Source organism: Rhinatrema bivittatum, chromosome 4 (genome assembly GCF_901001135.1).
Source record: "Rhinatrema bivittatum chromosome 4, aRhiBiv1.1, whole genome shotgun sequence".
In the NCBI taxonomy this organism is placed as follows: domain Eukaryota; kingdom Metazoa; phylum Chordata; class Amphibia; order Gymnophiona; family Rhinatrematidae; genus Rhinatrema; species Rhinatrema bivittatum.
This window is the reverse complement of record NC_042618.1, coordinates 27,771,676-27,787,147: the sequence shown is the minus strand read 5'-3', so window position 1 is coordinate 27,787,147 and position 15,472 is coordinate 27,771,676. Positions and strand designations below refer to the sequence as shown.

The 15,472-nt window shown below is 47.1% G+C and overlaps 1 protein-coding gene across 2 annotated transcripts in view; it reads right to left on the bottom strand.

The window, feature by feature from the left end:
* AK7 (adenylate kinase 7) overlaps window positions 1-15,472 on the bottom strand; it is a 180,332-nt gene that overhangs the window by 22,254 nt on the left and 142,606 nt on the right. For both annotated transcript variants that reach the window (XM_029597899.1, XM_029597898.1), the window contains exon 13: window positions 3,063-3,191. In XM_029597899.1, the coding sequence (XP_029453759.1) occupies window positions 3,063-3,191 (129 nt within the window). The remainder of the gene's footprint in view (window positions 1-3,062; window positions 3,192-15,472) is intronic.

Sequence of the window (15,472 nt, the reverse complement as noted above, 5' to 3'; positions counted from 1 at the left end):
CAGAGGAGTGGCAGATCCGGGCAGTGCTGGCAGTGTGACGTTACAATAGGTACCAACATTTGTTAATCAAGAGAGCAGTGAGTCACTCTGGCTGACTAACTAAGTGTTAAGGTTGTGTGTTTGATTTGATTAGGTACCATTCTTTGTTAATCAGAACAGCAGTGAATCACTCAGGACAACTTACTGAAGTGTAAATCTCCAAAGAGATTGTTTTGCACTAATTTACCTTAGAAGCACATTATATATTGCAAGGGAAGAGCTCAGTAACCCACATTCCAGTGGGAGCACTGAGAGGAGAGGATCACTTTGCTGGTGGCTGAAAGGAATCAGTAAGTTTTTGCTTGGGACATTGTCTTTTTTAAAAGTATTGGGGCAAAGTTGACTATTTGGGAATATTATTTAGTTTGTTTGTGTGTTTGTGATTTTAATAGTCAGTAAGGCAGTGAATAAACAAGATAGACTGTTTGTATTTTTAAATAGTCAGTCAATAAGGCAGCTAGTAATCAGTAGGTAGCGTGTTTATTTTTAAAAGTCTGTAAGGCAGCTAGTAAGCAGAACTGAGTGTTTGTATATAAAAAAAACAAAACAAAACACAAGCAAAAACAAAAAAATCCCAAAAGTTAGCCAGAAGCTAGAAATAAGCTAGGAGCAGTGTATACCTAAGTAAAAAGGTTGAAAAGTTCAGTTCAGTTACTCACCTTGGAAAGGTGTTGAGGTAGTGTGATTTGGTTTGAATAGGTACCACCGGGAAACTGGAGTGTCACCGGAATCGTACATTGAGGAGCGGGATTGATGCAGCCTAGGGTCAGCTCCCCGGTGCCATCTAGGCCTGAGAGTTTCCTGGACCCTCAGAACATTGGACCAATAGGTTCCCCTTGCTGCCGCAGTAAAGAAAAAGTCCAAGGGACCTGTGGCACTGCTTCTCCTCTGCGGTTAAACAGCTTCGGCCCAGTTGCATGGGCTCCTCCCCGCGTTCCGGCGGAATCTCAGGGGCTGCTGGTGAAACCAAGGGGCGAGGAAAGGTAGGATCCAAAGGCACTGCTCGATGGACCGGTTTCAGTTCTTTCATGCGCTGCTGAAGTCGCTGGTCAATCCTGCCTGCCAGGTCACTGAGAGCCTCCAGTTCTTCTGGGAGTTCTCGAGCTGCCATTTCATCCTTTACACGAGAGGACAGACCTTCGAGAAAGATGCTGCATAAGCTGTCCTCCCGCCAGCCCAGTTCAGAAGCCAGGGTGCAAAACTCCACACATACTCGGTCAGCATACGGGAACCTTGGTGGAGATGGAGCAGTTCAGAGGCGGCGGTGGACTGACGACCCGGCTCATCGAACACCTGACAGAAGGTTTGAATGAACCAGGGCAGGTCTCCAAGAACAGAATCCCCACGTTCCCTCAGCGGAGAAGCCCAGGCCAGGGTCTTGCCATCTAGCAGAGACAGGATGAATGTAGTCTTAACTTGATCAGTTGGGAACTGCGTGGCCTGGAGGGAGAACCTCATAAAGCAGTGGTTCAAAAACCCTCGACATTGCCTCGGATCCCCGGCATAATGAGGTGGAGCAGGCAAATGTAGCAATGGAGACGGTGAAGCGGAAACCGCTGGGGCAGGGGCAGCAGCTCCGGATCCGGAAGCAGGCTCCAGGCGATTGGCCAAGCGCTCCACTGCAGCGGACAAAACCTCAAGGCATTTCTGCTGCTGCTGCAAACGTTGAGCCAAGCCTGGAATGGCCTGAAGACCAGACAAGTCCATCGGGTCCATGGCCTTTGCAAACTGTTATGGTTGTGTACCATTGGGCCGGGACGAGTGATGGTGTGCCACTGAGGGATTGCCCTCAGTAGCTCTCATCTCCGGTAGGTGGAGCTGGTGAGGACAACCCAGCAGGATCTTCACCTATACCAGCCCTCGTTCCCCGCAGGTTGAGCCCTTGGGTGCCGGGGCCGGCAGGACTTAGGTGCAGGTGCCTCAATGAAGACGGAGCTGAAGATGAATACAGGGTCAGAGGTCTGGGTCAGAGCTGGCAGCGAAGGTGCGGAACGGAGTCCTATCCAAAGGTCCGGAGCAGGCAGCAGACAAGCAAGAGCAAAGTACCAGGCCAAGGGTCGAGACGGGCAGCAGACAAGCAAAGACGAGAGGACAAGCCGAGGTCAAACCAGGAGATCAAGCTGAGGACTGGGTCACAGAAACTGAGGATCAAGGAGAAGGCTGGAGGCAAGGATGAAGGCACAGTTAGGAAGGCAGGAAATGGAACGCAGAACTGGACACAGGATCACAAGGACTGGAACAGAAGCAGGAACAAAACCAGGAACAGGAGCAGGAAGAAGAGATGTCTGGAACAGCAACTAGCACTCCGAGGAGACGACCTGTTGCAAAGGCAAGGAGCTGGAGACTGCTGTAGGGTTTAAATACCCTGGTAGTGTGATGTCATCTCTCGGGGATGGGCCGAGGTTTCCCGCCGTGGCCCCTTTAAAGGGCGGAGCCTCCCGCGCGCGCCTAGGAGGAGCCCTGCTGGCTGGAGGAAGACGGCGATGGCGGCCGCGTGGAGGCGCGCCACACTAGGCTGCAGCGATGATGGGCAGCAAAGAGGTAGGGGGGACCGGCCGAGGCTTACTACTCCCCGGGAGCCGCAATAACTAAGGTCCTTTTTCCTTTAATAAAGAACTCAAAAAATTAACTGGACACAGAACTCTCAGAAAAGAACTTTAAATAATGAATTATTTTACTTTATAAATATAAACTGCAAATATATTTATTTATTTATTTAAAAAATTTTCTATACCGTCGTTAAGTTAAATACCATCACAACGGTTTACAGAAGGGCACGATAAAGAGAAATATGGGTGGTATAGATTACAAATTACTCGTGTGCCATCATAGTACACAATTTTGAAAATTTGCCACCTAATTGCCACAGAATTTTGAAAAATCTGCCACAAGAAACTGGGGGCTCTCCCTATAACAAAGGAAACTTGTATGCAGATTGACAATATGCATAGACCATTGCATGAGGAATTATGGCACTGTACAGTAAGTTTGAATGACAAATGCATGCCCGTGTGGGAACTTACGGTTAAAGAGCTCTTTAGCCTGCTCGTAAGTCTTGGGATAACCATCCAGAACATAGCCCTGATTTTGACAAGGCATAGACTTCAGTTTTTCTTTCATGAATTTAATGACATACTGGTCATCTAGCCGGCCTAAACCAGAAAAAAATGTGCACATTCAGATGTACAATTTTTACCAAAAGCATTTAGCATTTTTTCAGTATCAACATAATTTGGGTTGTAAGCTCACAATTATGTGGTATCAGACTGCTGTCTTGTCCTCCAGTGTACAATCTGCTAGATTTTAAAGCCTGTTAGTGAATTTGTCAACACCAACAAGTCACTTGTAATTTTTTTAACTGTTATTTACATTTCCAAGAAACTAGTATATTTTATTAAAATAATAATAAGCAATAGGAGAAAAAATAAAAAGCACTTCAGTTTTGGGAGAAGACCATAAAATATATGCCTATGGGTACATTTGCTTCAATTCTGAATGTTTAATTCAGCCCTTCAGCATGGATAGTTATAGAGTAAATATGAAATATTCTGTTTTTAAGATTAAGAATTAAGATATGGAAATAAAAAATCTGCTAAAATTACAGGTCAGCATTCAGTAGGGTGGCGAACATTAAGGTATTCAGTTAAAATGACTTGGATAATTTTAGCCAAATATTCAGTGAAATAAATCCTCCAGTGAATAAACTGGGCTAAACTATCCAGGTAACTTTGCCACTCAGTGGCTTACTAAATATTGTTTAAAAAAATTTAGCAACAGATCCTCCCTCTTCCCCTCTTCTCCCTCCAATCTCTTCAAAATAGTAGCAACTCAAGCAGGGTTGATCCTACCCTGCCCTTTTCTAACTTAAAATATTTGAGACAATCCCTAAAAGATTCCTCAGTGTAGAGAGGGAGAAGTGGAGAAATTATGTCTTACCTGTTAATTTCCTTTCCTTTCCTTCTGCTCCACCAGTCCCGAACCTATGGTACATCCTCTCATCCAGCATAAATGGAGGCAGAGTTCTAAAATCCTTTTTCAAAATGACATCACTAGAATATATGTGATGCTCAGAACTAATTCAACCAGTTTACTATTGTCAAAGCTAAAAATTAACGAACAAAAACATAGCAGAAAAAACAACACATTTTCAAATATTAAACTTGTAGTGCTACAGCCTAAAGCTGAAATTAATATACTAAATAAAATGATTGATACTCAATTCTTATTTGAAGGAAGCCAAGACCAAATGCAACAAACAGTAAATGTAAATACTCAAAATAATAATAATAACTTTGACTAAAAAAAAATCTTATCTTCAAATATAAAGGGTGGGGTTCTGGATTTGTGTAGCAGATGTAAAGGAAAGGAAATTAATAGGTAAGACATAATTTTTCTTTCCTCTACCTTCTGCTCCACCAGTCCCGAACCTATGGGAAATACGAAAGCCCATCTAAGGGTGGGTGGCTGACAATCCCGCTTTTAAGACAGACGAACCAAAAATGGCATCTTGTCTAGTGAGAAGATCCAACCTATAATGCTTTGCAAATGTTCCCAAAGAAGTCCATGTTGCCGCCTTACATATCTCCAATGGACTTACTAAGCATCTTTCAGCCCATGACAATGCTTGAGCACATGTTGAATGGTCCTTAATCATATTAGGTACCATTTTACCTTGTAACAAAGTAAGCCGAAGAAATAGTATTCTTCAGCCATCTAGCAATTGAAGACTTTGAAGCTGATTCTCCCTTACATGGGCCACAAAAAAGAATAAATAACCTTTAGACTTTCGAAAACAGTTCTCCAAGGACAAACAGGATGGTAGTCCTCACACATGGGTGATTAAGTAGCTCCAGGCTGCTCTGGACATGTGCAGCAAAGAACGGGTGCCAATACGCACAACAACTGTAGCTGCCAAAACAGGTGCAAGCCTGCACCCAAGCATAGGGCCCACGGAGGGAGAGTAGGGTTTTTATGGCTGGAAGAGATTATGGAGGAAGGACTGTCCAAAACGACTGTCCTGCCGGCCATCCTTGTCCAGGCAATAATGTGAGATGAATTTGTGGAGGGAACTCCAGGTCGCTGCCCTGCAAATCTTGTGAATGGGAACTGCATGCAAGAGAGCCACCGAAACCGACATGGCCCAGACAGCATGAGCTTTGACATGGCCGTCAAGCTGCAAACCAGCCTGTGCATAACAGAAAGTGATGCAATCTGCTAGCCATTGGGATAGAGTCTGCTTGGAGACAGTGACTTCTAATCTGTTTCTGTCGAAGGAGAAGAAAAGCTGAGTGGAGACGCGGAGGGGTGCTGTCCATTCAAGTAAAAGGCAAGTGCCCTCTTGCAATCCAATGTGTGTAGAGCACGTTCACCTTGGTGAGCATGAGGCCTCGAGAAAAAAGAAGGCAACACAATGGATTGGTTGAGATGGAATTCCGAAACCACCTTGGGAAGGAACTTTGGGTGTGTCCGTAGGATGACCTTGTTGTGACAAAACTTTACATAAGGCAGGTACAACACCAGAGCTTGCAGTTCACCGATCCTGCGAGCTGATATAACTGCAACCAAGAAGATAACCTTCCAGGAGAGGTACTTTAGATCACAAGAACGCAACAGTTCAAATGGAGGTTTCATGAGTTATGAGAGGACCTCACTGAGATCCCAGGAAACTGCCAGAGGGTGAGTGGGGGGCTTTAGTTGTATTAAGCCCCTCATGAATCGGCCCACTAGTGGAAGAAATTGCAGAACCATCCGAAGCAAGATGGTATGTCCCAATGGCACTGAGGTGAACCTCACTGACGTGGTCTGCAGACCAGACTTGGAGAGGACAACAGGTAATCCAAGATTGCAGGAGGGGAGAAAGAGAAGGGATACAGACCGCAACCCTCGCACCAAGATGAGAACCGCTTCTTCTTCAGATTATAGGATTTTCTGGTGGAAGGCTTTCTGGACTCCAGAATGACATGAGCTACCCCTTCCGACAAGCTGAGGGTTCCTATCATCACCCGGTCAACATCCAAGCCATGAGAGCCAGGGCTTGCAGGTTGGGGGTGGCAGAACCTGCCCTGGTCCTGGGTGATTAGGTCCGGAGCCATCCCCAATCAGATCGGGGGTGCGAGGCCAGGTCCTGAAGATTCAGAAATGAGACCTGACGGGGCCAGCAAGGGGCGATCAGAATCATGGAGCCCTGATCCTGCTGCAACTTCTGGAGCATCTTGGATATGAGAGGAAAGGGAGGGTAAGTGTACAGCAGCTTTGTGCCCCAGTGGATCAAGAAGGCATCTGCTATCGATCCCCTGCCCCTCTGGCCAAAGGAGGAGAAGCAGCACACTTTTCTGTTCTCCAAGGGGGAAAAGAGGTCTATGTCTGAGGTCCCCCAGGAGCAGAAGATACAATTTGCTACCCCCTGACTGAGGGACCATTCGTGGGGCCAGAACATCCAGCTCAAGGCATCGGCCAGAATGTTGTCCACCCCCGGAAGGTACACTGCCTGGAGGGTGATGCCGTTTTCAATGGCCTATGACCAAACATGGACCACCTCCTGGCAGAGGGGAAATGATCCCCTCCCCCCCTGTTTGTTCACATATCACATGGCCACCTGATTGTCAGTCTAAACAAGAACCACCTTGTTCAAAAGCTGCTCTTGGAACACCCGCAGGGCGTAGCAGGTTGCTTACAACTCCAAGAGGTTGTTCTGGAGCTGCAATTCCTGCAGAACCCTTGGGTGCTGAAGCCCAGAAAAATGCGATCCCTACCCCGTCTGAGAAGCATCGATGGTAAATGTGGCCTGGGGTTGAGCACTCTAAAAGGGGCAACACCACTCCAGGTTTGAGGGGATTGTCCACCACTGGAGAGACTACTGCAACCTTGTTGTGATTAGAATATGAGCATGCTTGTCCTGCAGAGCTTGACACTATTGAGATGAAATTTAATGTGGATAAGTGCAAGGTGATACATATAGGGAAAAATAACCCATGCTTTAATTACACAATGTTGGGTTCCATATTAGGTGCTACAAACCAAGAAAGAGATCTAAGAGTCATAGTGGATAACACATTGAAATTGTCGGTTCAGTGTGCTGCGGCAGTCAAAAAAGCAAAAAGAATGTTGGGAATTATTAGAAAGGGCATGGTGAACAAAACAGAAAATATCATAATGCCTCTGTATCGCTCCATGGTGAGACCGCACCTTGAATACTGTGTACAATTCTGGTCGCCGCATCTCAAAAAAGATATAATTGCGATGGAGAAGGTACAGAGAAGGGCGACTAAAATGATAAGGGGAATGGAACAGCTCCCATATGAAGAAAGACTAAAGAGGTTAGGACTTTTCAGCTTGGAGAAGAGACGGCTGAGGGGGGATATGATAGAGATGTTTAAAATCATGAGAGGTCTAGAACAGGTGGAGGTGAATCGGTTATTTACTCTTTCGGATAATAGAAAGACTAGGGGGCACTCCATGAAGTTAGCATGTGGCACATTTAAAACTAATCGGAGAAAGTTCTTCTTCACTCAACGCATGATTAAACTCTGGAATTTGTTGCCAGAGGACGTGGTTAGTTCAATTAGTATAGCTGTGTTTAAAAAAGGATTGGATAAGTTCTTGGAGGAGAAGTCCATTACCTGCTATTAATTAAGTTGACTTAGAAAATAGCCACTGCTATATTACTAGCAACGATAACATGAAATAGACTTAGTTTTTGGGTACTTGCCAGGTTCTTATGGCCTGGATTGGCCACTTTTGGAAACAGGATGCTGGGCTTGATGGACCCTTGGTCTGACCCAGTATGGCATGTTCTTATAAGAGCACAATGTCCATTGTGCCCCACGCATGTGTAGCCGAGCAAATGGGGTAACATGCACAATTGCCGCCATATGGACCAGCAGACAGAGGAACTAGTGAGCGGAGACATGGGGGCAACTAGAGACGTATTGGACAAGAGCCACAAGGATCTCTGCCCTGTCTCAAGGTAGGAAAGCCTTCACTTGGACAGTGTCCAGGTGTGCCCCTGATGCAAAGAGAGCTGGAGATGGGAGTTTGGATAATTAATCAAGAATCCCAGAGTCTTCAAGGTGTCGATCGTGAGGCACATGGCACTCTGAGCCCCTTGTCGGGAGTTGCCCTTGATGAGCCAATTGTCGAGGTAGGGGAAAACATGAATTCCCGTCCTTCGAAGATGGGCACCGACAACTGTCAGATATTTGGTGAAGACCTGGGGCACAGATGCTAGGCCACAGGACAGACCTCGATACTGATAGTGGTTCTTGTCGACCATGAATCTCAGATACTGCTGATCCGCCTCAAAGATGGGGATATGGGCGTATGCGTCTTTTAGATCAAGGGAGCAGAACTAGTCTCCCCGCCTTGAGAAGGGGAATCAGGGTGCCCAGTGAGACCATTTTGTACTTTTCTTTTACCAAGAAATGGTTTGAAGCGCTTAGGTCCAGAATGGGCCAGAGGCCACCTACGTCTTGGGGATTAGGAAATACCTGGAGTAGAATCCTTCGCCCCACTGGCTGGGTGGAATGGGTTAGACCGCCTGAGTTAGAATGAAGGCGGAAAGTTCCACTCGAAGTATCCGTAAGTCCCCTGCCACTCTCCAGCGGAGACACGAAGGGGAGCAGGGTGGAAATCAATGGAAATGCAGCCTGTAACCCTGACGGACGATGGAAAGGACCCAGAGGTCCGATGTGATCGAGATCCACCAATCTGCGAATAGCTGGAGTCAACCCGGGATCCCATGGAGAAGGCTGGCTCATGCTCCCTGTCTGCCAGTCAAAACCCCGTGGCGGGGTTCTGTGGCAGAACTGTAGGTGCCCGGGGTGTCCTAGGTTGTCTCTGTCTTGTCTTGGGGACAGATCTTTGAGTCCTACACCTCGATGTGGGCGGGTAATATTTACGAGGCCAATAGAAAGGCCGTTTAAGATATTGCCATGGGGACTTTCTGGCGGGCTGGGTGAAGGAAGAAATAGCCACAACTGCTGAAGGATCTCCTGGTAATCCTTCAGCGGAGCCACAGCCTCCTTAATTCTGTCTTCAAACATATTCTCCCCCGTACACGGCAAGTCCGCCAGATGGTCTTGGACCTCAGGGCGCAAGTCGGAGGCCTGTAGCCATGCTGTCTATTGGGCACCAATGCCCGCTGTGGCGGTTCTCATGGATGTCTCGAAGACATCATAAGCCAAGTGAAGCTCGTGCTTTTTGCACTCCAGGACCTGCTGAACAATAGATTGGAAGTCCTTCTGGAATTGTGGCAGACGCTCACTAAATTCCAGGGTTTGCTTCTGCAGGTTTTGGGAATACGGTCCCATGTAAAGCTGGTAGCAGGCTATGCGTGCAGTGAGCATGGAGCCCTGAAACAACCAGCACCCCAGTGCGTCAAGAGTTTTATGCTCACATCCTGGAGGAACGGAGGCGTGGGTATATATCCTTTTAGCCTTTTTCAGGGCTGATGGCTGTCGAATCCAGTGGATGGTTGGACTAGGTACACTGTATCCATTTTTCTGTTAACTGGTGGCACCAAGATGGGATGCTCCCAAAGGTGGGTCACCAGCTCCTTGAAAATGTCATGGACTGGTACCACCACCACCTCTTTCGGGGCATCCATGAATTGCAGGATCTCAAGCATTTTATGCCTGGAGTCCTGCTCTGTCAACAGTTGGAAAGGCACCGATTCTGCCATGCCCTTGACGAATCTCGCAAAGGAAAGATCCTGGGGGGGAAATTGCAGTCGTTCCTCTGGTAGAGAGGGTTCAGAAGGCAAATCTTCCGATTCCTCGGAGGAGGATACCGATGCCTCTCCCTCCCAGGGGTCATAGGAAGCTTCCCCCTCACTGTAACCCTCCAGGGATGCAGGGGGTTGAAGGCCCATTGATGGGCATGGCATGGCCCTCGAGGGCACCAAGAGAGGCACTGGAAGCATCGATGGGCCTCGAGGCCACAAGAGCGGCGAAGGATCCAACGGCATCGGTGGGATCGGGGGTACTGAAGGCATCAGTGGAACCGATCCCGAGGGCCTTGGGAGAGCTGACAGGTGAGGTGGCACCATGCGTCTCCAGGCCGCCATCAAGCCCGATGGCCCTTCCTCCTCAGAGGAGTCGCTCACCAATATGGGGGACAGTGGCGGAGGCAGCGGTGCACCCATTGGCCGCAAAGGGGCTTGGGGCACCGGAGCCGCTGCATCAGCAAAATACCAAGCAGCAGGTCGAGCCGCTCCAGTAAAGGTGCAAGCACCGGTGGTGCAGGCTCTTGCGGTGGGGGCGGTACCCAGGGAACTGGAGGCTCGAGGCTCTGCAGGGCCCGGCCGACTGCCAACCGCACGCGCTTCCCTAACTCCTCCTCAAAGGCCGCCGAAGGTAGAAAGGCCCGAAGAGGAGCTGGCAGAATCGGAGCATCCTCTGGAATAAGGGGAATTGAGCCCTCCACTGGTGTCAGTGGAGGCCACCTGGAGGCATCAGTAGGGTCGGAGGGAATGGCCTCCTCTGCCCTCGATTGCTTCATGGGAGGCACTGAGGTCGATGCCCTCTCATGGTCTGGTTTCGATGAAGAGGATGATCAATGACGGTGTTTCTTCGATCTTTCTCGATGATTGCCGCAGTCCTTGCCTGGTACCAATGGTAACATCAAGGAACCCGACCGAGAAAGGTATGACAGGGATGGCAGACAGTCCCCTGCACCTAGTTTGGGGCCAGGCAAACCAAGAGGAGGCGAACAGGACAGACTTGCAGTTGGGGGCTCCTTTCCTAGCGGGCTGGAGATCCCCGACGCAGAGGACGGATCCGACTGCTTGGACCCGAAAAGTTTTTCCATTTTGTCAAGACGGGCCCGATGACCCTTGGGGGTCATCTGGGCACAAAGATCACAGGCGTGGACATCATGGGAAGCTTCCAGACAGAGGACGCAGACCTCGTCGGGGTCTGGGATGGACAGAGTCCGGGGACACTGGGGTCACTGGTGGAAACCGGTTGATGCCATGGCGCACTGTCAATGTTTGGCAGGCATCGAGGGGGACGCCATCAGCGATAGACAGTGAGGACACAAAACACTTACAAATCACTGCCCGAGGAGGGCGAGGGACCCTATGAGACGTGAGGGAGGAGAAAAACACTTCGAAGTAGCAAAAATGCCAAAAAGAAGTGCAAGCTCCAAAACTGAAGGCGATAGCACCGCAGAAAAGAAGAGACTGAAGAGGGACCCCCGCATGGACACGTGATTAGCGGCATGCTGGGCAGTGTGCCAGTCAAAGTTTCTAGAAACTTTGAAAAAGTTTTTTGTGCCGGGCTCCATCCGATGATGTCACCCATGTATGAGGATACCATCCTGCTTGTCCTTGGAGAAACCTTAGTTTTTTCAAGGTAAAATCTTTAAGCATCTCCTGATATCTAAAAATCTTAAAGAATTTAGATCTCCCTTACACTCACTCTTCTTAAAAGCAGATAGAACAAGACGCTGATTCATATGAAAAAGAGATACTACCTTAGGTAAAAAGGAAGGAACTAGCCTCAGAATTACCAATTTTTTTGTAAACCTCAAAAAGGGAGATTGACATGACAAGGCCTGTTATTCCGAAATTCACTTTGCAGAAGTAATTGCAACCAAAAAGACTGTTTTAAGAGTTAAGTCCTTAAATGAAGAATTACCTAAAGGATCAAAGGGGGGTTTATTTAACGCTTGCAAAACTCATTTTAAACTCCACTGAGGAAAAACAGATCTATTGGTAGGACATAAATGTTTAACCCCACTTAGAAAACAGGAAATAGCCCTATGGAAAGAAATCAAACTACCATTAATTTGCCCCTGAAAACATGAAATGGCAGCTATCTGCACTTTCAAAGAGTTTAAAGCTAAACCTTTATCTAAACCACACTGCAAAAACATTAGAATATCTCTTATATGTGCCTTCCATGGAAATAAATTCCTCAAATGTGCGCCAAACCCTTATATAAAACAAAGAAGTAGAATTCTTTCTAGAGTGTAACATTGTACTAATCACCGAGGGCGAGTAACCTCTTTTTACTAACCTTGCCCTTTCAATAACCAAGCAGTAAACAAGAATGAAGTTGGATCCGCCATCTCTACAGGACCCTGATGTAGAAGAACCTTGACCTGTGGCAGGAGAAGGGGTTGAGCTACGAATAATCTCCTCAGGTCTGCATACCATGGTCTTCTTAGCCAATCAAGAGCTACTAACACCACTAACACACCTTCTCTCTCTATCTTTAACACGTGAGCTAATAGAGGCCATGGGGAAAAAAGGTACAGAAGATTGTAACTCTTTCAACTCTGTGGAAAAACATCTATTCCTTAACGGTTCAATTCTCTGCGGTGACTGAAAAACCTTCTTACCTTCTTGTTTTGATTGGAAGCCATTATATCTAACTGATGTGGCCCCCATTTCTACACTATCTGCGAATAAGCCTCCTGCCTTAATTCCCATTATCCAGGATCTAATACATTCTGACTTAGATAATCTGCTTGAACATTGACCTGGCCTGCTATGTGTTGAGCTGTCAACTAAAGCAGATGATTCTTGGCCCAAGCAAACAAGAAGTCTGTCTCCTCCAGAACACCCTGACTGTGTATTCCTCCCTGCTTGTTTATATATGCAACTGCTGTTACATTGTTGCATAAAACGTTTACTGCCTTTTCCTGAAGTTGAGGCTGAAAAAGCAATAGAGCCATACTGATTGCCCTGGTCTCTAAGCGATTTACTGGTCATTGTGACTTGCTTTGATGCCACACTCTCTGAGTATAAAGATCCTTGTAATGAGCTCCCCAGCCAAGCAGACTTGCATCTGTAGTCAGAAGCTCCCAAACTGGACTCTCTAAACAAGGCATTCCCTTTTTAAAATTTGGTGAATGTGTCCACCATTTTAGAGATTCTCAAATCTCGATGGATAATGGAAGATACACCTGATAACCCCCGAATCTGTGGATTCCATCTTGAAAGGAATGAAATCTGCAGAGGTCCCATATGGGCCCAAGCACTAACTCTAGAGTCGAAGCCATCAACACTAAAAGCTGAAGATAATGCCAAGCAGCTGGAGCTTGTTGCACTGAAAACCTTTTCACCTGGACACATAGCTTTAAAATTCTCTTCTGCGGAAGATAAACCATACCAGCTGAAGAACTGAACACTGCCCCTAGATGTTCTAACTTCTGGGAAGGCTGTACTCCACCTAAACTCTGAAGTAAAGAGACTACCTTTTCTGTCGATATTTCTCCTTTGGAGTAAGGTTTGGCCCTTATTAACCAATCATCCAAATAAGGATAAATTACAATTACTTTCCTTTTTAAAAAGGCAGCTACTACAACCATCACCTTTGTAAAGGTTCTTGGTGCCGTTGCTAATCCAAAAGGAAGAGCAACAAACTGAAAACGTTGGCTGATTGTTGCGCCCATCGGTCGCAGATGGCTGCGATCTTTGCTGCTCACCTCAGTTTGCCCAGTAGCCTCGATTCTGGCTAAGATGGCAGTCTCTACCTCTGCATGCCAACCCCCTTGGCGTTCCCAGGATGGTGAGGGAGATCCCGGTCGCCATCTTGAACCCGGAGTGACCTAGGGCATGCACGCGCCTGCCTCCTTCTTGTGCACGTAATGGTGGGAACCTCGGGGGTGTCCCCTCTGCATGACGTCACTGCCTACGTGTATTTAAGCTAACTGGACTTTCCTACCTACGAGTTAGCAAGGATTCCATCTTGCTATTTCCTTTCTCTGAGACGCTTCGCTTCTCTGCACCAGTGTTCCTGGCTGAGTGACTCAGGTACCCGCTCCTCGGGGGCCTTGCTGCACTCAGGGCTATCCACTCCTTGGAGAGCCTCTCCTGCCTGTCTCACCTTCTTCAGTTAAGTGAGTTCTCCTGCATCAGACCTCCGCTGCTGCCATTACGAATTCTCTACTGCATTGTGAGTATAAGACCTACTCTGCAATACCTCCTCTATCATACGGTGTGGGATCATTGGGTTACCCCGCACTGTGGACCACTACCGGATCCACGCCTTCGTGTGCCACTTGCCATCACCTACCTCTGGCTTACCCCATGCTGCAGACTACTACCAGAGTACAACGCATAAGCTACATTAGAAGCAAGTACTTTCCGGGTTACCCCGCTCTGCGGACCACTACCGGAGAATCCATTTCAGGTCTTCTAATTCCAGGACTGAGTTTACAACCCACTCCTCGGGTTTCTCTTTGCTGTATAATAAATATTCTCTGACTCCTGTATCCATCTCTACTGAGACCCCGCCTGTCGTGGAGTGTCCCCACAGGGCTCCTCCCTGTGGGCAGAGTCAGCTCTCTCCACGACCCAAGGGCCCACAAACCCAGTTAAAACATAACACCGATTATACAAAAACAAAGACATTTCTAGCTGTAACAGCGCTGTGTGCAGTGGAGACGCTCCTTGGATGGACACAGATTCGCTGCTCAGGTACATTAAAAGCTGCAAAACTTATTTGCTGCAAAGATACCAGGGTGATGTCAACAAGTGAGGATGAGGTTGGAGGAGAGGTTCTGGGAGGTAATTTCTGGGAGGCAGGTAACTACTGGCGGATAGTGAGGCGCATAGATGATGGACACGGGCTCTGTAAGGAGCTTGTCTCATGTTTCTAGGAACGTGCCAAGATAGAGAAGAGCTATTCGCAGCAGCTGACCGACTAGTCCCGTAAGTGGCAGTCAGCAGTGGAAAAAGGTCCCCGGTATGGCACCCTGGAGAAAGCATGGCATGTCTTTCTCAGCGCCACCTACAAGCTGAGCGAGATCCATCTGGAACTGAGGCACTTGCTGTCAGGCAAGGACAGCGATAGAGCGCGCTCCTGTCAGCAAGATGCCTTTCACAAGCAGATGATTGGAGGTTTCAAGGAGACCAAGGAAGTCCTAAAAACATGGCTTTTTCGCAGAGCTTATGACGAGTACGATCAGAAAAAAAATCCAGTAACAATTTAAGAATTTTCTGAATTTTTCTTTTTCTTTTCTTTAAGCATATTGCATTTTATCTGATTTTATGTTTAAATTGATTTTATTGTGGAATACTCTTATACTGTATCATTATTTTATGATTATTTAATCTGCTTATGTAAACTGTTGTGATGGCACCCCCCAAATGACGGTATATAAAATCAATCAATAAATAAATAAATATGAAAATAGGCCTCTTTCAAGTCTATGGAAGATAAAAATTTGCCCTTGCGTACTGAGGCTATGACAGTGAGAAGGGATTCCATATGAAATTGAGGGATAAATATACTCTGATTTACCCCTTTTAGTTCCAAATAGGTCTGAATGAACTGTCTTTTTTTCTAATCACAAAATAAATTGAATACTATCCCTTTTGATGTTCTGATATTGGAACTGGACGAATTGCCTGCAATTGAATCAATTTGTTCATCGTCCTATCAACTGCAGCAATCTTGATGGGAGAATGGATAGGAGAGATAAC